The sequence below is a fragment of the Myotis nattereri genome (assembly GCF_964212035.1).
Source record: "Myotis nattereri genome assembly, chromosome: 11".
NCBI lineage: Eukaryota > Metazoa > Chordata > Mammalia > Chiroptera > Vespertilionidae > Myotis > Myotis nattereri.
In genome coordinates this window covers 21363808-21391497 of record NC_138086.1, presented here as the reverse complement: position 1 = coordinate 21391497, position 27690 = coordinate 21363808, and the positions used below count along the sequence as shown (strand labels likewise).

General features: G+C 39.2%; 2 protein-coding genes across 3 annotated transcripts in view; one reads left to right on the top strand and one right to left on the bottom strand.

Annotated features, from left to right (window-relative positions):
- AHCYL2 (adenosylhomocysteinase like 2) overlaps positions 1 to 27690 on the bottom strand; it is a gene marked incomplete at its 5' end in the record, with an annotated part of 164561 nt that overhangs the window by 2343 nt on the left and 134528 nt on the right. For both annotated transcript variants that reach the window (XM_081102807.1, XM_081102808.1), the window contains 9 exons: positions 1942 to 2040; positions 9252 to 9346; positions 11842 to 11912; positions 14625 to 14713; positions 15199 to 15262; positions 19353 to 19469; positions 20124 to 20230; positions 23780 to 23874; positions 26157 to 26259. In XM_081102807.1, the coding sequence (XP_080958933.1) occupies positions 1942 to 2040; positions 9252 to 9346; positions 11842 to 11912; positions 14625 to 14713; positions 15199 to 15262; positions 19353 to 19469; positions 20124 to 20230; positions 23780 to 23874; positions 26157 to 26259 (840 nt within the window). The remainder of the gene's footprint in view (positions 1 to 1941; positions 2041 to 9251; positions 9347 to 11841; positions 11913 to 14624; positions 14714 to 15198; positions 15263 to 19352; positions 19470 to 20123; positions 20231 to 23779; positions 23875 to 26156; positions 26260 to 27690) is intronic.
- On the top strand, positions 6750 to 8228 carry LOC308527488 (cytochrome c oxidase subunit 6B1-like). The gene has a single exon (XM_081102809.1). It carries the CDS (start codon positions 7959 to 7961, stop codon positions 8217 to 8219), a length of 261 nt encoding a protein of 86 aa, XP_080958935.1. The 5' UTR covers positions 6750 to 7958; the 3' UTR covers positions 8220 to 8228.

Here is a 27690-nt window from a genome sequence, read left to right as displayed (position 1 = left end):
GCCCTGACCGGTTTGGCTCAGTGGATAGCGCGTCAGCCTGCAGACTGAAGGGTCGCAGGTTTGATTCTGGTCAAGGGCATGTACCTTGGTTGTGGGCACATCCCCAGTAGGGGGTGTGCAGGAGGCAGCTGATCGATGTTTCTCTCTCATCGATGCTTCTCACTCTCTATCCCTCTCCCTTCCTCTCTGAAAAAAATCAATGAAATGTATTTTAAAAAAGAAAAAAAAAAGAGCCAGTTCCTACAGAGTCTCTGGCTCACGAGCTTCACATTAAATAAATAAATAAATAAATAAAAACTAATTGATTGACATTTAAGTGAAACCATAGTAAGTTCTGGAGAATCTGATGAAGTTAACAGATAAAAGATCTCTGGGATTATGTAAAAAAGATGGTCACAGATGCTGAGTCTTAGGCCAGTCTTTGAACTTCCTGATTCTACAGCAGGATATCCTCCCTCTAAGGCATGGACATCCCTTTGAAAGACGGTCCTAACTACTGATGTAGTCAAATTCAGGGGAAACTCTACAGGTTGAGAGGAAAGATTTTTTTTTTTGGATTTAGGAAGCTGTGATGATTCTTGTGCTTCTTTCTCAATTTGGCTCCCCTAAATTCAAGGGCTACCTTGTATTTTGAGTGGATGATTCAGAGACTAGAAGAGCTAGAAACTGTCTCCAATCCCATCCTTCCCTACTTCATTTCCTAAAAAGCTTGACAACCTTTTTTGCTCAACCACAGGCACCAAAAACAATTGGTGACTTGCTTTTGTCACAAGAATGACTAAATGGACCTTCTAGGGCAGTGGTTGGCAAACTCATTAGTCAACAGAGCCAAATATCAACAGTACAACGATTGAAATTTCTTTTGAGAGCCAAATTTTTTAAACTTAAACTATATAGGTAGGCACATTGTTATTAACCTACCTATATAGTTTAAGTACTGTTGATATTTGGTGCCTCCCCCGCGCTGCGTCTCCCGTCACCCGACCGACCCCCACCCCCCACTTCTTCTAACGCCACTTCTTCAAAATAGACTTGCCCAGGCCGAAAACCGACATCTGCGCATGGGCCACGAAGTTTCAATCGCACTGTACGTGCGAGCCCGCATGTGGTATTTTGTGGAAGAGCCACACTCAAGAGCCAAAGAGCCGCATGTGGCTCGCGAGCCGCGGTTTGCCGACCACTGTTCTAGGGCAACGAGAAATAAGTCACCAGACAGTGGGCTGACATCAAAGCAATTAATGAATATTTAACAACCTGTCCCTCCCCTCCCTGTACAATTCCTTTCTTGTGAAGAAGTTCAGCCCCTTTATAGATGCTGTAAAGTATCTGAGAAGGTGAGATAAGGTGAGGAAAGTTGAACAGGAAGGATACTCAAACTTAAAAGGCCAATGAAAGTCAAGACAAAGTCTGAGTTAGAAGAAGCCAGGAGAGGGAACTATCAATCATACAACCAGTATACAGCTGGGTACATACTGCATGTCTAGCTCAATTCCAGGGAATGGACACTCAAAAATGGAATCTCGCATAAAGACATGACCTACCCAGAGCTTGCCTAAGATCGTTTTAGTTACAGCCAGGAATATCTACTTTGTGCTTACTGATTAAATCATCCCACAATCATATTATCTCTTTGTAAGCAACACTCAGAGTGGCATGGGTTCTATCCATTAATTTCTTTCAGTAATAGTCATTATCTGACTCAGCCTGTAGAGTGACATAGAGAGACAGGATAATTGGTGAAAAGTGGGGAACCAAAATAGTTTAATTGTCAAATGAAAATGAAAAGACCTTTCACAGTTAGATGTAAAATCTACCAGTAAAGTAGTTAAGCTTGTGCTTAAGAGGAGTTGAAAAGTGTGAGAGAACATGAGGAGGAGGAGATCTGAGTACTGCAGTCTCTCCTGTCAGAGCTGAATCTCTCTTACCAGCCTCAGGTCTTACCTCTGCCAGCAATACTATCCTCTTGCCATCAGGCCATATTACATGGTCAACTTGGGACCTCACTCGCTCCCAGGTCAGTTCTGGTGTCCGCAGACTCGCCTGGAATACATACAGCAAGCCAATCATCAGCCATGCCAGGTCCCACTTGGTGGACAAAAAGTGCTGAAGGGAGCCATTTCAAATAGCAAGTTGAAAGGAGCAACCAACATGCTAGATGGAGAATACCTGTCCTGGGTTGGTTAGGACTGTTCCATTTCAGGAAATTTAATCTTAGGCCCAGCCAGGGAGGGATCACTCAGGATGTCATTCCACAACATATACAGTACGCCCACTCTCTGCTGAGCACAGTAAAAGGTGCTATGGGAAATACAAAAGAAACCAAAGACATGGTTTCTGCCTTCAAAAAGCTCTTATTTTGGCTAGGGACACAAAACAATACACATGTGAGGGGGGGGAGGGAAAAGCCTTTAAAATACTTACAAAGCAACATGCAAACAAGTGCAAATTAATACAGTGCAAACTGAATATATAAGTGCCAAAGAGACACACAAAAAAGGAGGTTCAGAGCTGAGTGAGATTAGTTAGAGAAGGCTGAACATCCTAAACATAGCATGCTAGGGCCCAAGTTCTGCCCTCATGTCCCAGTGTCCCAGTTTCCACCTTCTGAATGATGTGGTTCACCCTAAAGTTGCAGAAGCTCTGTGACCTCAGTGCAAATGTGAAGTAGGCTTTAGAGAAATGCTTAATGATAGAATAAAGCTCCCAATGGGCTCACCCTCCTTCCATTTCTGTATATTGTATATTCCGAGAACAAGAGAAGAGATGTTAAGTTTATTAACAGCAGCAATCAAATAACAGTAATGAGGTTTAGACTGAAGACAACTTCCTTCTTCCAAAAGGCAATGCCTACAATAGAAAGTCCACATTCTAAGAGTACCTATTGGATCACGGTGGTAAAATTGAGGAGTTCTGCCAAATAGTAGTTTGCAGACAAAGAGAAATACTTCAGTTACACAATAATCATTTACTGAGTACACACTGTGGTAAAGGACACTATTATAGAGAAGGCTAGGGACTCCTCTACTAGAATGTGAGCTATTTCTGGATAGGGAATGTATCTTCTTTTCATTTTCAGCCTAGTGGGAAAGATAGACATATAATGATACATCAGTATATTCAGGACAGTATTAATGGTCTGGGTCCATTTATTAGGTAGATGGGAAGTAAATAAATTTCTTGAAATGTCAAACCTTTCTAGAGGGCAATTTGGCAGTAGCTAACAAAATTTTATATGAACATAAAAAAATTTTTTATATGAACATAATCTTTGACCAATCAATTTCACTTTGAAGGCTGTATCCTATAGAAACACTTGCTCAATATAAGTGTCCAAGAATGTTCATCCAGTGTTGTTTCTAATTGCAAAGTGTTAATCAACAAGGAAATGGCTAAGTAACCAAGATAATTCTACACAATGGAATATTATGTAATTGTTTAAAAAAAGAAGTATATTTATAGGTGTTAACGTGAAAACCATTCATTACTGTTAAGTGAAAAAATCAAGTTGCAGAACAATATACTATAATCTCAATTATGTAAAATTTTTATTTCTTACTTTACATGTATTTATGTTGTTTGAAATGTTAAACTAAGCAAATACTACCTTTTAAAAATATTTTTTTAGCAAATATTACTTTAAAATTAGAATTTTAAAAAGAAATTTTATGAGTACTATAAGTAGAGTTAAAAAAATTAAGCAAATGGATAATTTTTGGATGTTAAGGATAGAAATTAAGTTAGAAATATCACCATGGAAGGCAATAACAACAAAGAGCCAAGAAATACTCCATGGTGACACTGGTATTTATTGATTGAGATGATGGGACTTTAAAATGGCTATGTTGCAAGCAAAATACCCAAGGATCAGTTTAAAATGGGGTTTGAAGAGTTATCCAGGCAACTTCAATAACCTACTTAGGTCTATTTGACAGCCACGCTCAAGAGAAGGGTTTTCTATGGCTCTAGCACAGCTTTACGAGATTTTCTCTTAAAGACATCCAATTGTCTGTGTATTTACAGTCACTAACCAGCCCACCAGGAAACAGTTCCCTAATGCAGACTACCTTCCCAAGCTAGGTGCATGTCCATGTAAATCAGCCAGTTACTATACTTGCACAAATTAGTATTCCATGATTAGGAACAGTGCACATCAGTTGTGTTTTCCCCAGGGAAAACAGCTGTGGTTCTTGTTTTGCAAAGCAAGGAGTAAATAGCAAGTCTCAGGTTACAATTCTTTGGCTGACTAAAACTTTTAAAGCATCTATAATAATAAAAGTGTAATATGCTAATTAGATTGGACACTGCGGGGGGGGGGGGGGGGGAAGCCCAGGTCCCGGGTGCCAGAGGGAAGCTGGTGCTGGCAGTCAGGGGAAGGAAGGCCTACTACTGCACTAATTTTGCGCATCGGGCCTCTAGTATGTACATAATGATCTAACCACTTGAATTATGAAGCTTACAGGCCTTCTGTGTGATGCACATGGGTAAGCATATCTGCTTTCAAGGGAAAGGCAATATGCGAAAGATATGACCAAAAAGGCAGCTTAGAGCCCAGCTGGTGTGGTTCAGTGGTTGGTTGTCGACCCATGAACCAAGAGGTCACCAGATCAACTCCTGATCAGGGCACAGGCCCAGGTTATGGCCTTGATCCCAGGTAGGGGGCATGCAGGAGGCAGACAATCAATGTTTCTCTCTCATCACTGTTTCATCTTTTTATCCCTCTCCCTTCCTCTCTCTCTAAAAAAATCAATAAAAACATAATAATAATAAAAAAAAAGGCAGCTAAGAGCACAATCCCTATCACAGGTTCCCCACAGCATTAATATTTCTCAGGAAAAAATGCAGCTTTTAAACGACCAATTCTTGATGAGCTATTCCTTGTTTAAATACAGCAGTCAACATCTCAAGGTTAGGTAAAACCATAAATTTCTACTTCCTATTGGTCCTATCTTCACAATATATGACTTCTTATCACCTTCAGTGCTTGCCCATCTGATCCAAGCTACCAACTTCTATCGCTGGAAATACTGAAAGAGCCTCCTATGGTCTCTATCACTACTCAAGTTGCGGACATGTTTTCTTTATACAACGGACCAGAGTAATCTTTTAAAACATAAGTCCGATTTTGTCAGTTACCTATTCAAAACCTTCCAATGGCTTCCCTATGCCGAGAATAAAATCTAAAGCCCTTATCATGGCCTACAAAGTTCTCCATAATACACGACCTCCTTGAGGTGTCTCCTATTCTCATCCCCTTCCCCATTCTGTTCCTGCTAAGATGTATGCTTTCTGTTCCTCAAGCACATTAAGCACTTTCTACCTTAGGGTCTTTCACTCACTATTCTCTGAACAGAATTCTCAGAAGGCTTGCTCTTCTTGCTGCTTTTCTTCAACTCTAGGCACTAACTGACAATAACTGTCTATTTTTTTAAAATGTATTTTTATTGATTTCAGAGAGGAAGGGAGAGGAAGAGAGAGATAGAAACATCAATAATGAGAGAGAATCATTGATTGGCTGCCTCCTGCCCCCTATTAGGGACTGAGCTCGCAACCCGGGCATATGCCCTTGACCGGAATTGAACGCGGCACTCTTGAGTCCGCAGGCCTACGCTCTACACACTGGGCCAAACTGGCTAGGGCGACTGTCTGTTTATTTATTGTCTGCCTCCCACATTGGGATATAAAGTCCAGGAGAGCAGGCATGTTGTTGTTCTCTGCTATTCTTCAGACAAGCACTTGGCACAGAGCAGAGCAAGCATTCAATACAAATTTGCTAAATAGTGAATGAACATTCTGGTTTCAATTATTAGTTGATTTTTCTATTTCCTTAAGTTTCATTTTACATCCCCTATGACACTTTCATCAAAGGTAGAGTAACTTAATTTTTCTAAAGCCCTTCTGAGCATCTCCCTTTCTAGACTATTTGGTTTAGTTATATATCCTCTGCTAAGAAAAGCGCAAAAAGAACTGAGAGATGGCCTTTGGCTAGTGTACCTGGAAGATACTGAGGCACCTAGCAATACTGTAAAACTAGGCCTACTCTAAACACAGAAGCCAGGGTGATCTTCTAAAAATAAAAGCCATCCTTTGAAAACAGAAGTCAGACTGTTATGAATATTACCAGCACTCCCTATTTCTCTCAGAATATCAATTCTTCAGTGGCCTAAGAGACCCTATAAGGTCTGGCTCATTACCTCTCTGACCTCATCCTGCCCCTTACTCATTCTATTCCAACCATTCTGGCCTCATTGTTGATCCTCAAACAGACGAGGCACCCTCCTGCCTTAGGGCACTTATCTGACTATTCTCTCATCTTGAAATACTCTTTACCTAAAAACCTATGACTAATCCTTCAAGTCTGCTCAAACATCACCTTCTCAATGAGGCTTATACCTGACTCCTCTAATTAAAATTATAACTCAGCACTCTATGCCCTGGCCAATGTGTCTTAGTTGGTTGGGCACTGTCCTGTGCATCGAAAGGTTGTTAGTTCTAATTCCTGGTCAGGGCACATGCCCCAGATGCAGGCTCAATCCCCAGTGGGGGTGTGCAGAAGGCATCTGATGCATGTTTCCCTCTCTCTCCCTTTCTCTAAGTCAATAAAAATATTAATAAAATAAAATTATAACTCAGCACTCTTGATTGATTACCTTTACTATGCTCTACTTTTTCTTTGTTCCATGATGCTTTTGCCTTCTAACATACTATACATTTTACTTATTATGTTTATTGTTTTTTATTTTCTTCTCTAAAATGTAAGCTCCAGCCCTAGCCGGTTTGGCTCAATGGATAGAGCATCCACCTGCAGACCAAAGGGTCCTGGCTTTGATTCCAGTCAAGGGCATGTACCTCGGTTGCAGGCTCTTCCCTGGCCTGGGCCCTGGTCAGGGCTCACGCAGGAGGCAACCAATCAGTGTGTTTCCCTCACAGATGTTTCTCTCTGTCTTTCTCTCTCTCTCTAAAAATCAATGGAAAAGTATCATCGTGTGAGGATTAAAAAAAAAAAATGCAAGCTCCGTGAGGGCAGGAATGTTTGCCTGTTTTGTTCACTGATTCCAAGAAGAACCTAGACAGCACCTGGCACGTAACAATCACTATAAATGTTTGTGATTAAAGGTAAGGAGCCTCCTGGCCTTTATCCTGAGAGATTACTTATGTCTGGGCTGCCTTCAGAGGAGAGATCACCATCACAATTTGAAGTTAATTTGGAAATCATGAGGAGGTAATAGTGCAGAAAAACAAAACAAACAAAAAACTAGTCTAGAAGTAAAAAGTCCTGGATTTTGTGTTTTAAATTCATTTTTTAAAAAATCAATGTGTATGACTGAATAATGTACTTAACTTCATAGTTTCCCAACTAAAAATCAAGGACAAGAATAATGCCTCATGAGGTGATCAAGAGAATAAAATGAGATAAAGTAAAAATATAAAAATGCATGTTTGCATTTGGAATTCTTTTCAGTTCAGTGCTTCTTGAGGGTTTAGAAGGGAAAATTCCTTTCCTCTTCTCTTAATCAAAAAATTTCTCATTAAGCTCAGAGCAGGACTACTACTACTTCCCTTAAGTTTTTCCCATTTGGGGGCTCTATAAGCAGATTAATCCAAAAAAGTACAATCCATGTGCTAGGCAGTTTTAGAAATATTAATATCTTAGACCATTTACTAAAGGGGCAGTATGGCACATAAGTGAAACTTAACCCAACCGCACCCACAACAAAAAGAACTAAATGATTCATAAGCAAAATATCGTTGTAAAACAGAGTAATGGAGCCATGCCACTCAGAAACATCAAGGGTAGAATAGGCTTTGGTAGGTTGCTTGTCCAGCTATTTTTATAAATAAATAAAAATAGAGCACAGAGTTAAAAAGAGAAACCATTTAAAATAGATATTATCCGGTCTCTTTGCTGAGGTCACATTGAGCTGCGAGCGGCTTCAGGGGCATCTTTAGGAATCAGCAACATGGCAGAAGACATCAAGACCAAAATCAAGAACTACTGGACTGCTCCTTTTGACAGCCGCTTCCCCAACCAGAACCAGACCAGGAACTGTTGGCAGAACTACCTGGACTTCCACCACTGTGAGAAGGCAATGACTGCTAAAGGGGGTGATGTCTCTGTGTGTGAATGGTACCGGCGTGTGTACAAGTCCCTGTGCCCCATATCCTGGGTTTCGGCCTGGGATGACTGCCGGGCAGAAGGCACATTTCCTGGGAAGATCTGAACTGGGCATCTTCCATCCTTCTCCCAGGGACGTGAAGGGGGGCCTGGGTACATCCCACCCTAGAATCCTGAATCATGGCTTAACTAATAATAAATACTTGTAAAAAAATAAAAATAAAATAGATATTATCCAACAGGCTCTCAATATATCTATCAACTGATCCTTACCTGGCAATGCTGAAGCTCAATCAGAGCAGCCCTCAGTGGAGATAAAAGCATGCTTTGCTTGAGCCATTTACCCAGAGAGAAATACAGTTGTGCCAGAAAAACGCCATAAAATATTAAAAACAGAGTGAAAGTCACACTGAGAAATACTTTGGTAAGTCTGAAAAGAAATAAATAACACTTCTATTAACTCTTACTTGGGCAACTTAGTTGGACCAAGTGTTATTTTGGATTTGAAAATTTTAGGGTGAATGTAATCAAATTAGAGAATCAAATTTGAGGAACATGTGCTACTGAGTTGATTGTGGCACCTAGAGATCCAATTACTATACTGTAGTTAGAAAACAGTTAAAGGGAGACTTAGCCCAATGAAAGGGGGAGAAAGAAAAAAGAAACCATAGTATTTGACAGACACAAACTTAAGCATTGTTCTCATTTCAGCCCAGAGATTTCTCTCCCTTGACTTGTTTCCTTAAACCAACCTATCTTACATTCATGGTAAAATTAAACATCCCCAGAATACTGACTACCATTTTATAAAAACTGACTCACATTTACTATATCCTTTTTGTAGTACTGAATTTACTCAGCTCTCAATCCTAAATATAAGATAAAATGGCTCATAGTGTAAACAGGTATCAAGCTTGGGTGGAAGAAAACAATCATTTGAAATGATTAAATCGAGACAAAGAAGCTTCATATTATCTACAAGCACAGATTATAGGGCTAGTAAGTGAACAGACTGTGGGCAGATCTGACAAGGACAATCATGTTTAGAGTGGCTGGTGACCCCGCTCTTTCTTCTTCCAGTTTGTTCCTTGGCAAGGAGGAAAGAAAAAGCCCCCAATGATGACTCGCTTGATCTTACCACATCAATCTCTGTGTTGGAATGTCCCATGTTACAAACAATGCAGCTATTCTTCATCCGGTCTAAGTGCTCTCTGGTTACCACATTCTTGTTACCTTAAAAACAGAAGAGATAGCCACATATAAAGGAATGAAGCTGGACTCCTACCTCACACCATACTTAAATTTTAACTTGAAATGGATCAGAGACCTAAATGTAAGAGCTAAAACTATAAAACTCTCAACAGAACCTGGGAATAAATCTTTCTGACCTTGGACTAGCAATGCTTTCTTAGATGTAACACCTAAAGCATAAGCAACCAAAGAAAAACTAAACTGAACTACGTTGAAATTAAAGCTTTTGTGCTACAAATGATACCACCAAGAAAGTGAAAAGACAACCCACAGAACAGGACAAATATTTGCAAATCATGTAACAGATAAGGAACTTGTACCCAAAATTTATAACAAACTCTTAGCTCAATAGTAAAATGACAAATAACCGAATAAAAAAATGAGCAAATGATCTGAATAGACATTTCTCAAATGTTCCAATAGGCACATTAAACGATGCTCAACATCATCGGGAAAATACAAATCAAAACCTTCACACCTACTAGGATGGCTATAATAAAAAAAGACAGATAATAACAAATACTGGCGAGGATGTGAAGAAACTGCAATTCTCATGCATTGCTGGTGGGATTGCAAAACTGGTGCGGTCACTTTAGAAAAGTTTCGCAGTTCCTCAAAATGTTAAAAGTAGAGTTACCATATGATCCAGCAATTCCACCTGAAGGTATAAACCCAAGAGAACGGAAAACACAAAAACTTGTACACAATAGTCACAGCAGCATTATTCCTTTTTTTTTTTTTAGATTTTATTTTCAACTACAGTTTACATTCAATACATATTTTGTTTTAGTTTTAGGTGTACAGCATGGTGGTTAGATAATCATACACTTTACAAAGTGATTCCCCCCAATATTTCAAGTACCCACCTGGCATCAGACATAGTTATTACAATATTATTGACTATATTCCCTATGTTGTACTTCACATCCCTGTGACTATTTTGTAACTACCAATTTGTACTTCTTAATCCCTTTACCTTTTCCACCCAGCCTCCCAACACCCCTCCCCTCTATCAACCACCAGTTTGCTCTCTGTATCTACAAGTCTGTTTCTATTTTGTTTGTTCATTTATTTTGTTCTTTAGATTCCACATATAAGTGAAGTGAGATGGTATTTGTCTTTCTCTGTCTGACTTATTTTACTTAGCATAATACCCTCTACGTCTATACTTAGTCTATAGGGTGAATTTCTTCATATGTGGATTATATATCAACGAAAAAATTAGACTGTGGTGATGGTTGTATGACCCTATGAATTTGCTAAAAAAAAAAAAAAAAAAGCATTGAACTGTACATTTAAGTGCGTAAAATCTAAGATACGTGAATTAGATCTCAATAAATTTATTTTAAAAATAGATTAATGGATTGATGTGAAGCAAGAACAGTTTCTTGTGGTCCCTCTTCTCTGCCCCCAGCTCTTCTTCTTTTTTTTTTTTTTATAAATATATTTTATTGATTTTTTACAGAGAGGAAGGGAGAGGGATAAAGAGTTAGAAACATTGATCAGCTGCCCCCTGCACACTCCCTACTGGGGATGTGTCCGCAACCAAGGTACATGCCCTTGACTGGAATCGAACCTGGGACCCTTTAGTCCACAGGCCGATGCTCTATCCACTGAGCCAAAACAGTTAGGGCTGCCCCCACCTCTTCTTTAGCCTATATACATACTTTCGTTTTTAAATATTCTGATTTTCCCCCTCTAAGATACAATTATAAAAGGAAATCAATGTTCCAACAGTTTATGGTTCTAACATAAAGATAAAATCTCAGTCCAAGAAAACTAGCTATTTCTGCATATTCCTCTCTAAAACTCAAAATCTACCTCTTTGGGAATCAATACAACTACGTTTCCCACTTTCTCTATGAATTTTGCTCAGCCTTGCTTTAATTATAGGGTCTATAGAGAAATATATATCACTTTTGGAGGTAAAATTAAAAAAATCAAATGTACAAATGTAAGATCTGGGTTCCCAAACAAAACTCATCTCTAGCCATCTCCTAGGTCAGTGATGGCGAACCTATGACACGCATATCAGAGGTGACACACGAACTCATTTTTTTGATTGATTTTTCTGTGTTAAATGGCATTTAAATATCAAAAATATAAATCTTTGTTTTACTATGGTTGCAACTATCAAAAAATTTCTGTATGTGACACGGCACCAGAGTTAAGTTAGGGTTTTTCAAATTGCTGGCATGCCGAGCTCAAAAGGTTTGCCATCACAGTCCTAGGTGGTTGAAGATGAATGGAGACACAGAACAAAGAGATGGGAAGAAACCTTCCTCTATGAATGACTTAAAGGCATACTTTTGGTCAAGCTCAACAGAGGTAGGAAGAATGTGAAAAACTGACTGGTTTTGTAAACTGCTATCTCTGGCTTTTAGAGTTTGGTTTTGTTCAGAACATTTTCAGTCATTTTTCATTTGTTCCATAAAGGCATTCTCAAGTGCCACCCATTTTAGATGTTATAATCGTACCTGTACAGGTAATAACAATATCCACTTGTCGGATGACCTCATTCAATTTCACCAGGCGAAACCCATCCATACTGTAGAAATAAAGCATGATCAATTAAGCTAAAAGGCAACTGGGAGGTTTTTGCTGAAGAACCTCAAAAGCTACTACTAAGTTGCTTGGATACCCACACTGTCATTTCTTGATATAGCTGGACTGCTCTGAGCAGTGAAAAATTCAAACCATTTCCTTAGTTCATTCAAGACAGAAATAAAAGATTCTTTTGCATCACTGGAACCTGATTCTTTCTGATAATAGAGACAATGTTAAGCATAGGACTCCCCAATTAAGTTTCTAGAAAGTGCCATTTTAGCTCTGAACCTACTTCCCACTGAAACTGCTTCTCTCCAAGATCATCAATCATCTCCTGAATGCCACAGTAAATTTATTTAGATTCATATATTACTTGATTTCCTCTAGTACATTAAACATTATTTGTCTTCTTAAATCTATATTGGAGTCCATACTGTTTTATCCTAGTTTTCCTACTTTTCTGATTGCTCCTTCTCAATCTCACCAATCTTTAAATGTAGGGTACTCTTTTCTCTCAGCACTTCTCCATACCTTTTCCTGGCTATATATAACCCCTCATAGGTGGCTGATTTACACATCTGTATCTTTAGCTTAGATATCTCCAAAACTTCAGAGCCCTGGATCAAATTACCCACTAGACAGCTCTTCTAGATGCCCCACAAGGATCTCAAACTTACTGTGTTTGAAAAGAAATTCATTATCTCCCCACGTCTCCAACTCTATTTCTTCTTCTATATTTTCTATATTGATTATTAGCATTATTTGTTCACTCAACTATATAAGCCAAATAAACTAGGATGTCTGAGCCTACTGCCTCTTCCTAAGTGAGGTTGGCACCAAATCTTTTACCTAACTTCCTTAAAACCTATTGAATCTGTCCCTTCTTTCCATACATGCTGGCCTTATGTTCAGGTTTTATTTTTTTGTCTGTATTACTACAGTAGCTCCTGGACCAATCTCATCACCTCTAGGTCTATGCCTCTCTAATTCATTTTGCAGAGTGGATTTCCCTCAATGCAACTTGGATCATGTAACTTCCTTGTTTAGAATATTCCAGGGAGATTGCCTGCTCTCAGGAAAAGATCCAAATACTTCTACTGATATACGATTATCCTGACATACGATTCCTATCTCAGATATACTCCTCCCAAATTGACCCTATAGACTAGCTACATTAAAATATGTCAAGCTTCTTAAATATATTGCACTCTCTCCTTCCTTGGTAACTATGGAATTTACTTCCAAACTAAGAAATCATTTATACCAGTTTCAAGACTCAAATGTACTGACACCTCTTTGGGCCCTACCTCCTTGCTCTTTTGTTAGATATTTCTCTCTTGTGTTCCTAAAGGAGTATGTGCTGTCTACCTCCATCATAGCACTTACTATACTGCACAGTGGTGATCTGTCTGAGAACCTGTCTTCTCTCATTCACTTATTTATCTTATTCATCCTTAGCACACAGCATAGTACCTGATATATTGTAAATGATCAGTTTGTGTCTATAATTTGAATCAGTATATCAGTGAGTATTAAAGCAGGTGATAATTTAAGAATGGTGATAATTTCCTTCGGGTGCTGGATCCCTGACTCAGAGAAAACCAACAACTCTGTTGGGGAAATCTGTGGGTTTATGGCTAGGATGTGTGAGGAACAGTAGGACAGGTAGGAATATTTGTGATAAAATCTTTATGTCATGCCTCATTTTATCCTGGGCACTTTCCTCTGGAGGATTAATGGTAAAGACTGGGTAGGTAACCCAGGCTATAGACACTGGGGCTTTGCAGTAGTTTTCAGGGACAGTGGTTTCTCCATCCTGTTGAGGGTGGCAAGAGACAATTTTAATAATAACTACCATTCAGTGAGCATTTATTATGTGGCAGCAGCTCTGTACTTTTTATAATTATATGACTATTATATATGATTATACATTATGTAATAAATATATAATTATGTTACTGAACGTTCACAACACTTTGAGGTAAGTAAGAGTACCCACATTTTACAGATGGTAAAGAAACTATTCTTTTTTAAACTTTTAATTTTGGAATAATTTCAAACTTAAGAATTATAAGAATACTAGATTTTATTTTCAACTACAGTGAAAAGACAACTAAAGTGAAAAGACAACCCACAGAACAGGACAAATATTTGCAAATCATATAACAGATAAGGAACTTGTACCCAAAATTTATAACGAACTCTTAGCTCAATAGTAAAATGACAAATAACCGAGTTAAAAAATGAGCAAATGATCTGAATAGACATTCTATTCACTCAGCAGATTTTACCCTTAATTTGGATTTGTCTGCTGTGTCCTTCTGATTAGATTTAGTTATACATTTTTGGGAGGACTATTGTAGAAGTGCTCTTTTCAGTGTATCACATGAGAAGGGACCTGGTACCAGCCTGATTCCTTTTTTTATCATTTTTTTCCAAAGGGAGGAGGATTATATGGAGAAGATAAGGAACTACTTGTTCTCTAGGTCAAGGCAGAGGGTATTTCCATAGGAATTCTAAATTTTAGCTTCTCTGATCATCTTTGTTCTCTCTGAGCAGAGCTCCTTGATCTTACAGTTAACAGCAGCCTCTCTCAGGATCTGGGCCCCTCTAAGTTAAAATGTATATTAACTGGGCCACTCTTTGAGGCAGCTACACGATCACATGCTAGATGGAGGTGTAGAGGGAAAGGAACGTCTCTTTGTACCCTTACCAGGCTTGAAGAGCACAGATGGGGTCAATCTCAGTCACATACACAATGGAACCCATGGCTTTCAAGGCAGCACAGCACCCCTTCCCCACCTGAAAATGGGAGAAAGTACACATAATAAGGAAAGTCATGAGAAAACAGTTTCTCAAAGTTTCTGGTAAAGTGTACCCCACTTTTTGCTCCCAAAGAAATTTCACTGAATAGATTCATGCTTGGGGAAAAATAAGAAAAACAAATAAATGAATGCAGTTCATAAACAAACTCCTAGCTCCTGCTTAGCACATGCATGTGCATAAGAAACACCCACAGTCACAATTCATAATAAAAACTCAAGCTAAAAGAACATCACAAACAGTACACTGGAACAGTTAGAAAATCAACTTAAGAAAAAATGGCAAAAATGAAGAGGGAAAAAGAAACATTGTAATTGAACCAGAGAGTCTCTAAAGTTATCCCACTCACCCATCTAAAGTGATAAATGAATGTACTCTTATGCCCATACAAATGAGAAATTCTAGTTTATTTTAGCAAAATACATTTTAAACACCTAGCACATAATTGAAAGGGTAAACCTTACCTCTCCATAGCCACAGATCACCACCTGTTTTCCACCAAACATCATGTCTGTTGTCCTTTTAAGTCTAGTGGGGAGGGGGGAAAGTACATCAGAAAAATCTTTTCATTTCTCCCTTGAGATTAGGTTCCTTGTTTTCATGTTTCATGGTGTGTTTTTTCCTATTTTGAAAGAAAGCCTGGTTTCATCCTAGATAAAATATTTAAAAACTAGAAAGAAAGGTTTAATAAAATATGTATTTTCTCATTCCATGCTATCCAACCAATTGCATCTGTATGTGAGTTTTGTTTTTTCTTTCTTTCTTTTTTCTCCCTTGTCTTGGAAGTGGTGCAGAAGGGAAGCAGCTATACACTACAAAGTAACTTTTAAACATAAAAGCAATATATACAGGGTGTCCCAAAAAATGTATACATACTTTGAATAATTATTAACTCCAATGGTTAAGTCTGAAAAGAAAGAAACATCAATTGAGCTATCAGCTGTTAAAATGTGTATACATTCTTTTGGGACATCCTGAATTTATTATACAACATTTGGAATATCTGGCTTAATGAAAACATGCTAGCTTTACTGAATTAGACAGACACTGATAGATCAGTACTACATTTAGTAGTATCATAGTGGCCAACAGGTCCCACATTAATTCAACAGGGAGGGTGATGGACAAGATGGAGAGGAGTTTTGTTTTTGTTTTTTAAATATATTTTTATTGATTTTTTACAGAGAGGAAGAGAGAGAGATAGTTTGAAACATCGATGAGAGAGAAACATCGATCAGCTGCCTCCTGCACATCCCCCACTGGGGAAGTGCCCACAACCCAGGTACATGCCCATGACCGGCATCGAACCCGGGACCTTTCAGTCTGCAGGCCGACGCTCTATCCACTGAGCCAAACCGGTTTCGGCATGGAGAGGAGTTTTGAAACACGCCAACACCGACTACATGAGATAGTGAGTTTTCTGGGGCGGATTCCTCAGTCATGTTCTACTTCATCGCTGATTCTCTACGAACTGGAATAAAGGTCCTTCCTGTTTTCAGGGTCTCTTGGAAGAACTTGTAGGAGCAGTTTCTGGTTTCTTTTTAGGTTCAATCAGTCTCCCTTTTCTAGGAATCTTTGGCTATGCAGAAGGTTTTCAACTAAAAATAGCCTATTCTGAGGTAGACAGCTCCTACAAATATTTGTGGGTCTTTCTACTCACTGTTCTAACTGTTAATCTCTGCTGTTGAAGAGTCTATAAATGCCCCAAAGGCAAAGTAGGAATCTGTTTTTCTGAGGATTTGACAACTCCACTCAAGAGGAACCAGTATAACTCCCTAACCCAAATAAAACTCAATAAATATCAATTAAGTGCAGAGTCAATTCTTGAGTGAAAAGAGTAAGTAAGTCTAGTCTGGCTGGACTACCATATTCAAAAGTTGGCGCTTCAGAGAATGGTCCTGGAAGGGCTAACACAGCAAGGAAAATCAATAGATCATATTCTGAGCCTCCTTTGCTTTGACTACCCGCAGGCCTTTCTGCCTCTCTTCCCAACTACTACTATCTGTAGTCTTTCCTGACTACAAATGACTGTGTGGTGGGAAGGAAACTTCACCAACACTGCTACTCTGCAAATGATAAGCTGACAGACCTAGGTGGATTCCAGTTAGGTAGTGATTTCCCTGTCATCTTAGGAACCCACATTTGCCTCAAGGTTCAAGGATAAGGGATAGAAAAGACCTCAGTCCAACAAGGGCCTTTTTTTGGGGTGAAGTGGGGTGCAGGAGGAGTTAGAAGTAACCTCTCTGGTGGTGTATGAGTCATGTCAAGCCTCCTAATTCTTCTAACCCCAAGATCCTCTAGAAGGGTTCCTGAAATACAATCTATTTTATAATCTGAAAACCACATCAGGGATATTCTTAGTGTTCCTATCAGGTGGAACCTCAGTCTCCAGAAGACAAGAAATGACAGTTGGATGACAGATAAAATGAGAAAGTGATGGTCGAGTCCTATGGGCTCCTTGCAGGTCCCTGGTCAAAAGACACATGCTGGCACCCCATCCCCTTTCCTGCCTCCTCTGTTTTGTTTTCCTTTTTCTCTGAAAATGCTATAACGGGAACGAGTATTTCAGACATTTTTGGTTTAATATAACATAATTTTGGCATCAGAAAAAAAATTTGCACTGCTTTTTGGCATTGTAGCCCAATTACGGAAGCGTCCTCTAGGAGTGAGTGGAGCCATTCCCACACAGCTTACGGTGCAGTGTGTAACCAGCTCTTAGAGCCACAGGAGCTCAATCACTAATCCTTTCCTCATATGAACTCTCTATTGTGCTGAATGTCCTCTCTTTTCCATTGCAGCCTTCCCTGGAGCATAACTGCCTTTTCTTTAATTCCTCCTGCACGCAACTCCTCTGAGAGGAACAGCTGCCCATGACCCAACTGGGAGGTTTCTCATCACCTGAAGGTGCCAATGACTCCTACTACTCAGCAGGTTTTCTGGCAGATGGTTGATGGTTTCATAATTCTTCATTAACCTTAACTTCAGTTCCATTGCTTGCATCTTACTTCATTTCATACACATCTGCTATTAAAGAATCTTCCTTACCCACCACGTAAACACTGCTTAGGAGGGACTCTTCCATTTTTATGAACTAGTGTAGGTACCTTTATGTATCGTTTACTGAACCCAGTATAGACAAGATTTTAGGCTCATAGATTTGAAAATTGAAAAATCTACAAGATACTTAGTTGTGGATGAGTAAATATTTTAATGTGTATATAGCCAGATTATTATTAATTTTATCAGGCCCAAGGCTACTTACATTACAATAACACTTAAATATGGACAGAACTAGGGACAGTTTATAAACAGACTGATAGACTGAGAATTCATTTAAATGTCCAATGTGTCTAATAATACTATTGACTCAAAGGAGTAATGATAATACAAATCTGCACTGAACACCCCCTACCCCAAAAAAGATTTCAAAGTAAAAGTTTCCCCTAAGATCTAACTCAATCTTAGAATTTACTATACAGAAAATTCTGTACAGGGTTCTAGAAAGAAGAGCAAGGAATTAACATTGAATATCAGGATTCATACCTTATCTCATTTAATCCTCACAATAACTCTATGAAGTTGGTCTTACTATCATTATTTAACAGATGAGGAAATAGGCACAGAGAGGTTAAATAACTAGTCCAAAGCCTTTCAGTTAGTAAGTGATAGAACCAATAGTCAAACCAAGGTCTTTCACCAATGCCTGTAGTGTTGCAAACTGCCTGGGATCCAGATTGGTTGGTAATGTGACCCACAGGTCCTTTCTTTACTTTCCCATTAACCTATACATGATGGAAACCAACTTAATGGTTTCAGACAGGGAATTACTGAGTCTTCCCAGCAAGAATAAAGTTATGTCAGGGCACAAGTATAGAAACAGGAACTGGCCAAAGCCGGTTTGGCTCAGTGGATAGAGCGTCGGCCTGCGGACTGAGGGGTCCCAGGTTCGATTCCGGTCAGGGGCATGTTCCTGGGCTGCGGGCACATCCCCAGTGGGAGATGTCCAGGAGGCAGCTGATCGATGTTTCTCTCTCATCTATGTTTCTAACTCTCTATCTCTCTCCCTTCCTCTCTGTAAAAAATCAATAAAATATATTAAAAAAAAAAAAAAAAAAGAAACAGGAACTGGGTACTGGAATAACAGAGTATCTGGTAAATATCTAAGTAGATTTTGTCAGACTTGCAATTATTACAGATTTGAAAAACTAGAAATGCCTCTGAGAAATGACTCTGTGCTCACCACAACTTTCCAGATGGCAAGAGAATTATATGATAGTTGGAGCTTAAGAACTGGCAATATGACCTAAAATAGAAACATCAGGAACCTTTCCCAAACCATCAAAGATACTTACATGTTTATAATGACTTTAGTTAGTTACTCTCAGGCCTGCTAGAGTCACCAAGTTAAAAACTGCCATCAATAGACAGGGGCTAATCTGATCTTTTATATAACATAGATTTGCTTCTAATAGTGATAGCAATGGTAGCTCTGGGTTATAAAATCTGAGTATGATGTGATGATAGATTCAGAGGTGCTACATGAATAATTTTCAAAACTAAAACGCTGAGGACCTCACTTCAACAACTCAAGCTCATCACAAAGATAATAAAAAATTACCCGTCAAGAATAGATTCACGGCAACAGTAGAGGTTGTCAAATTTTTGTTTGGTGACTGAGTCATTCACATTCATGGCTGGAACACACAGCTTCCCAGCTTTGGATAGCTGGTACAGCCTGAGGATGAGGGAAATAAAAAAGAACATAAAACAATGAGATACTGTAATCTTCTGTCAGTTCATATCAAGTTCCAGAAATATGTTGACTGGGTAGGCATGACAGCGTGAGACATGAGTAGTTTATCCTATTAGGTATATAGAGAGAAATCAAGAATATCTTTCTAGAGCCGTGGTTCTCAACCTTCCTAATGCCGTGACCCTTTAATACAGTTCATGTTGTGGTGACCTCCAATTTCACTGTTACAAATTGAACATAATTAAAGCATAGTGATTAATCACAAAACAATATGTAATTATATGTGTTTTCCGATGGTCTTGGGCGACCCCTGTGAAAGGGTTGTTTGACTCCCAAAGGGGTCGCGACCCACAGATTGAGAACCGCTGGCATAAATGAATTCATCCAAAGAAAGACAAGCAGTGATTGTATTACAATGACTAGAAAACACGAGGACCACACTTGTTCCCTACCCATCCCCGCCTTCACTATATTAGGTTATTTGTGTTGTTAATAAAAACAAACAAGTGTGCAGTCTCAGATCTCATTACCTCATAGTGGGTTCCAGTTTTTAACCTAATGTATTCTACACGTATGTGGTTACAAGAATGTATGTCTAGGCTGCATCAAACCAGGTATGTCCATGCCAAATCTTACCTATGAACTCCAGTTACACTCTCCTCTACTATGCCCTTGATTTTCTTAAACATGTTGGGATACTTCTTATAAATCCAGTGAGTTAGATCCCCTCCATCATCCAAGATCTGCAATAATAAGCATCAATAATGTCATTCATTTTGCTGAAGGCTCAATGTTCCTAGTGCTTCTCTGGGTCTTATATCCAATTTCCAATTGTCCATTTACAGCTATTTCAAATTTCCCACATGGTTATGTAAAGTAACTTAAAGCCAGTATGATGACCAAAACAGTCATTAGACTGAAGTAAAAGACAATGAGGGGTGAAAAACGAACTGTAATTTTTTTTTTTAATCTGAACGATAAAGATTTAATTAAAAAAAAAAAAAGAAGTACAAGTTAGTAGTTACAAAATAGTCATGGGGATGGAAAGTTCACCATAGGGAAAATAGTCAATACTGTGCAAAAATTTCATGCACTGGGCCTCTAGTATTTTTCTTCTTCTTCTTCTTCTTCTTCTTCTTCTTCTTCTTCTTCTTCTTCTTCTTCTTCTTCTTTTTTATTGCTTAAAGTATTACAAAGGGTATTACATATGTAATTTTAATAGCCAAATGACTTTTCACCTATTAAAGCAAAATACACAGCAATACAATGAGGATTTTCTTATGGACTAATAACTCAAGTGGTTATCTAAAATCATTAGTTCTTATTTTTTTAATTTTTTATTTATTGATTTTAGAGAGAGAGGAAGGGGGGGCGGGGAGAGAGAAAGAAAGATAGGTTTGTTGTTCCATTTATCTATGTGTTCACTGGTTGCTTCTTGTATGTGCCCTGACTGGAGATCGAACCCACAACCTTAGTGTATCAGGAAGATGCTCTAACCAACTGAGCTACCTGGCCAGGGCCTGAACCACTAGTTCTTGAATGTACTGTAAATATTCAGAAAGCCTAAATTTGATATGAGAATATTTCTATTGATTAAATTTAGTACTTTAAATATAATCAGTCAAAGCTTGGTTTAAATAGAGTCAGATAATTAGTCTTCCTCCCAGAACAATGGCTCATAAAACTATATTCATGAATCCTTTACTTCTCCCAAAGTACAGGCACTCTCCTATCCGAAATATTAGGCAGTACTGTAAGGTTTTGCCTAGCACAATCTCACACTCTCTATAACCAGATTAAAAATAACCAGGGAACTGTGCAGCATGTAGGTGTGCAAGCAAGCAGGCCTCTGAGCAGCTCGTCACTATTTCAGGTTTGGATTAAAGAGAAACACAATGCTGTGCCCACTGGAGCCTTCATCACAAAGGAAACATTTCTGAATTATAAATAAGCTAAAGAAAGATCGGCTTAGCATACTATTAGGCACCAGGCTGTGGAATTTCAGCCCTTCGCTTAGCTGTTAGAAATGCTTGGCAGGACGTTTCAAATTGTTAGACCCATCCTCCTGGAAAGTCCCACAGAACTAAGTTGCCCTCTATTGGCATGCATCCATTTTGCAGTTCATCAATTATCAACTCTATTGCAAGTGCCAAAAATGCCATCCTGAACCTCTGGGCACACAAAATCCCCAACCTCATGTCTACCATGTGATCTCTTTTTTGCTTCTGCTCTTGCTATTGATCTATTTTCTCTGACTCAACTAAACTGTACTTGAGAGCAGGGATCCAAGACAGAGCTCTCACTAAAATGCTGCACTTGCTCCACATTCTAAGTTTGTGCTCCATTTTCTCTCAGTAGAACCCTCAGAACAGATGCCCTTAGAAACAGAAAGGCTCCTCTAAGTTTTTCTCGCCCTTTCTGCATGTTTGAAATCCCTCATGGAGTTTTCCTTTTATAGCTTCTGATTCCCTAACCACACAAAAGATCAGAGACAAAAAAAAGACCGAGCAATTGGAAGCTCTGTGTCTTAAGTCCCACTATTCTCATCCACTTCTCCATTTTAACACAGGTATCTAACACAGGCAGGCAAATGCTATTCCTAACATGGACTTAATGAATGTAGCCCATGATTCTCACCATGTAACTCTATTACAGAAAATTCTTGTCATCAGGGAATCTTCCTGAGGTTGGAAAGCAAGGAAAAGTATTAGATCTTGACAGAATCCGAAGAGATATAGGTCCTGTTTTCTGGGGGTGACAACTGTTTTCATCCTAGTCTTACTCTCTTCTTTACCCTTTTCAGTAGTTCATGATGGCTCTATAAAAGCTTTCTGGGAACAATCCCATGTCCTCCTTGTGTTCATGACTATAAAATGACTGTTATATTTCCAGTAGAAGTCCCCTGGCATATCTTCTTTACTGCCTGTCAGTCATACTCCCTCCTATAACTGTTGGAATGAGCTGACTCATCTTACAGCTGACTCCTCCCTCCCTTTCAGGATATGAAGGCTTTAACCCAGCTCCCTCAAACCAGCACTTGGTGCACTGTGATCTGAATCACAGAATCCAAAAAGATAGGCTGCTTTTTCCAGCTGTGAACCAGGTGAGGCCTGCTCTGCAGCATTTAACAGCAAGCAAGAGATGGACTACAGCTTCAAGAATTCTTTTTCAGTTGATTCCTTAATTTCTCTTCTCACTCATATGCAGAAATGTTTGTAAAGTAGGAGTACCTCATACTTTGTATAGTTTTTTTTCTTTTTTTTTTTTTTAATATATTTTATTGATTTTTTACAGAGAGGAAGGGAGAGAGACAGAGTCAGAAACATCGATGAGAGAGAAACATCGATCAGCTGCCTCCTGCACATCTCCCACTGGGGATATGCCGGCAACCCAGGTACATGCCCTTGACCGGAATCGAACCCGGGACCCTTCAGTCCGCAGGCCGACGCTCTATCCACTGAGCCAAACCGGTTTCGGCAAGTTTTTTTCTTTATTTGCAAATCTAATATGCTATCAATCTTCAAGAATTTGATCTTTTAAAAAATGAAACAATTTTAAAAAACAAAAATAAAAAACCTAAAACTTTATCTAGTTATCTTTCTCAGTGTAGAATGAATAAAGCAAAAAATTTGAACTTGGAAATCCTTCATGTTTACTATAAATCTAGCATATGATTCTAGAGAGAAAGCTAGGTACCACAGGGGGTGTGTGTGTGAGAGAGAGTGCATATGTTTAGATTATTGTTGGTAGGGGATGGTAGTAAGAGGTGGTAGAAAATGGTAACTCATCAATCTTACTTTTTAACTAGCCTTGAATGAATGCTGAGCAGTATTTGTTTTTTAAATCCTATGTTTTTTTTGTTTTGTTTTTATTGAGTTTAGAGATAGAAGAAGGGAGAGGGAGAGAGAGAAACAGAGAAACAACTATCAGTTGTCTCCCATATATGCCCTGACCTGGAATTGAACCTGCAAACTTTTGGTGCATGGGGCAATGTTCAATCAACTGAGCCACCTGGCCAGGGCTGCTGAGCAGTATTTTAATGTTGTAGTGAATGTGAATGGTTCTAAGATTAGCACTAACAATTACAGTACATTGAGGCTATAAAGAGATTCAATATTTTTGGGGTGCCTGAGCATAAGTATCTAGTTCTGTTGGAAGCCCAGGTACATCAGATAGAAAAGGAGTCCTTTTCCTTTTTTACTGTTGGGAAACCCTCTCCTAAGCCAGAGCCTCCCTCTCTACCTCTCCTTTCCATCCCCCTAGAGAACTGTGTTAGCTGAAATCGAACCCACCATGTTTGGCTGCCAGCCCTCCACATTCACACATCTATCGATGCACCACCAAAAGTCATCTTCTGACTCTCCTTTCCAGGCAAAGACAGGAAATCCTGAGAAAAAGAAACAAAGAGAAATCATTAAAGCCTAAAAACAGGGGCTGACCCTAAATTCTGGCAAGATGATGCTGGTTTTCCTCAATTACAAACTCATTCTTCTGTACTATACTCCTTGGACTGACTTTCTTCACTGATTAGTATTGACTTCAGTTCCTAATCTACTCCTTTGGTGGTCATTTTGCTCATTAGACTGAAGAGGACAAACAAAAGGGACAACAGTATGATGGAGACTAAACATATGACTAAAGGGGAAAAAAGAAGAAGCTAGAAACCAGTACTTGTTGATCCAGTCCAATTGGAATTCTCACCATTTCCCAACCACACTTTGATTTCTTACTTCCATACTTTAGTCATCCCATCCTCCATCAGGAAAAACCTACACTTTTCTCCATCTGTTAAAATGTTTATTATTTATCACACTTCATGGCCCAGTTAAGTGTCATGTTACCAGTGAAGCCTGATTAACTCAGCTGGATGTGAACTCGTGGAATCGGAACTTTTATGAACGCCCTGTTTGAGCACTGAATTTGGATTTATGATCTGTTGTGGCATTTATCATCTACTAGTGGCCCATTGCACGAAGATTCACACAATAGGCCTTCCTTCCCCTGGCTGCTGGCATCAGTTTTCTCCAGCACCTGGGACCCAGGCCTTTGGTTCGGCCGCAGCAGCGAGGCTTGGCTTCTCCGCTCCGGCTGCCCCCAGCCCCTCCTTTTTTTTTTTTTTTCCCCCAGCTCCAACAGCAGAGCCCAGGGAGGACTGAAAGCCTGGGTTGCCCCCGGAGAACCAGGCCCCCAGCCCCTCCTTGAGCGGAGTCCAGGGCCGGTGGGAAGCTTGGCTTCCTCCGTCGCTGGGAGCAACCCAAGCCTCCTGCTCGCTCCAGCTCCGTGGCTGCCGCCATCTTCAGTCATCTTCAGTCTTCGCTCTGTGCCTGTGTATGCAAATTAACCACCATCTTTGTTGGGTTAATTTGCATAGTCACTCTGATTGGCTGGTGGGTGTAGCAGAGTGGTGGAGTGATGGTTAATTTGCATGTTTCTCTTTTATTAGTGTAGATGCTCTTGTACTATCATTATCTACAAATGTGTCTTTTCTCCTCAAGGACAATATAAGATTCTGAGAGCAAAAACATTGACTCATTTGTTCTTAATATCTCTTATAGGAGGCATAATAAGCATTTGTTGGGAAAGAAAAAAGACTGCATGTACAATTCATTGGGCTATATATTTAATATTTGTGTATTTTTCTACATATATTTTACACAATAAAAATTTTATGAATGAAAGAATGAATGTAAATGAAGAAACAAATGAAATGCTGAAAGTGCTAGCAAAAGGAGAGACATGCATGCACTAACCAGCTTTCTCCTCATTTCTCAAGAGCTCTGAAGCAAGGGTTTGGTTCCCTGATCAGTGTTATGCTGCTAGGGAGTGAGGAGAAAAAACTAGCAAAATCCAACTTCTCTATTTCTTGGTCCTTCAAGTGTCAGTGGCTGTTGTGATCAAATATTAATCTTTCAGGTCAAATGCTGAAGCAGAAGCACCAAACATTAAATCAGAGCAAACTACTGAAAAACCAACAGGACCACAACACTATGGCTGAAGCACTTTCTTTTCTAATCCATATTACCTTAGAGTGGTGCTCTAATAATTAGCAAATCAAAGCAAAGCATGAACTAATAAAGGATTATTAGACTTAAGGAGATATTTGCAACTGTAAATATCTTCTGTATGGAAGCAAGAAAGATCAAAGTGTAGTTGGGAAATGGTGAGAATTCAAGTTACCAGGTAAATCTAGTTCATATCTTACCTAATAATAGATAAACATGTAAATTGACCGTACCTTCACTACACCAACCAGCCAACCAGGAGAGTATGCAAATTAACTCAACAAAGATGGCGGTTAATTTGCATACGTAGGCTCCAAGTGGCGAAGCAAAGCCAGACGGCCCTGGGGCCGGAGCAGTGAAGCCGGACGGCTCTGGGGCTGGCTCCGGCCGGAGCCCCGCCAGAATGACGCCTGGGTCCCAGGTGCCAGAGGCAAACCAGTGCCAGCAGCCAAGGGAAGGGAAGGCCTATTGCACGAATCTCTTCGTGCAACAGGCCTCTAGTTTAATAAGAAAAACCCACAAAGAGAGCAAACTCATCAAAAATTTGGATCCATTTCTACCAAGACAGCTCCTTTAATGTCAACCTTCCTTAAAGATTTATATTGAAACAATGGAAGTTTTTGGAGACTTCCTTTACCCAAAGACAGAGAGTAAGCAAAGATCTTACCACTTTCTGCTAAAGCAGCAGCCACTTCATTCAGAGTGGAATAGATATTGCAGGCGGCCCAACGACACTGAGCTCCCAGAGCACCCAGAGTTTCCATGAGCACCTATATTAAAGAGAAAGCAGGAGATGAGCAACTTTTCTATAAATCTGCTTATTTCAAATTTTAAACATATTTAAAAAAATTTAACCCGCTGATTTGATCCTGATTTATTTTACTTTAATATTTAAGATAGAGATAGCATTCTTTTTAAGAAGGTAGTACATCACCCTACTGCTTTAATTAAGTTATTTTAACAATGATAAAGCTTTGGTTAAAAAGCTTGCTTTAAAATTTCCTGACAGCCCTAACCGGTTTGGCTCAGTGGATAGAGCATTGGCCTTTGGACTGAAGGGTCCTGGATTCGATTCCGGTCAAGGGCATGTACCCTGGTTGTGGGCACATCCCCAGTAGGAGGCATGCAGGAGGCAGCTGATCGATGTTTCTCTCTCATTGATGTTTCTAACTCTTTATCCCTCTCCCTTCCTCTCTATAAAAAAATCAATAAAATATATTTTTAAAAAATTAAATAAATAAATAAATAAATAAAATTTCCTGACAGTGGTTAACTCTGAGTACTGCTAATTTTCATTTTAAAAGTTTGTATTTAGCATATTTCTATAATGTAGAAAATAGTCTCCTATACAGGCAGTCCTCAGGTTACGTCGGACTCGATGTACGTCGTTTCCTGGTTACATCGCCATCCCCCATTTACACTACTTATAAAAAAAAAGTTCCGTCATTTTGACATATGTACATATGTGCTTTATGAATTTTATTATTTATTTACCACAAGTAAAGGTCAGGAATTATCTTTCTTTTAAATGTTTTTTACTGTTTCACTTCATTACTGCCGTGTATGTGCTCCATGTGAGTGACGTAGGTGCGTATGTAGATGGGTTCCGACTTTCGGCAAAAATCACATTACGTCGCACCGTAGAAACGGATCTCCGACGTAATCCGAGGACCTACTGTAATCTCATGCTTCAGAATCCTATGCTATAGTATATTTCTATACTAAATGAAAATTCTAATTAAAAATATGCTTTAATCTAAAAGAACACTTGTAAACAACTTTAATTTTAAAAAACACTTATAAACAACTCCACTAATGTAGGCTAACCCCCTCATATAAGTTGTCCAAGGCCACACAGTAAGTTAGTAGCAGAACTACTCATATCTCTACTTTTCTAGTCTATATTATCTTTCAATATCTGATTCCATTTTTCCCCCTCTTGTTTTATTTTTTTACCTTAAAGAATTTCTAAATTCCTACAACTTAGGAATTCTGAATTTGTCAAATAAAAGAATGATACAGAGACTTGCCTACAAAGCAACATAAATTAACTATATGGCCCTAGCTGGTTTGGCTCAGTGGATAGAGCCTGTGGACCGAAGGGTCCTGGGTTTGATTCCGGTCAAGGGCAAATACCTCAGTTGTAGGCTCCTCCCTGGCCCAGACCCTGGTCGGGACTCCTGCAGGAGGCAACCAATTGA

Excerpts from the sequence above, each read along its gene's own strand:
- LOC308527488 (XM_081102809.1), top strand. The coding sequence starts at position 7,959 with ATGGCAGAAGACATCAAGACCAAAATCAAGAACTACTGGACTGCTCCT.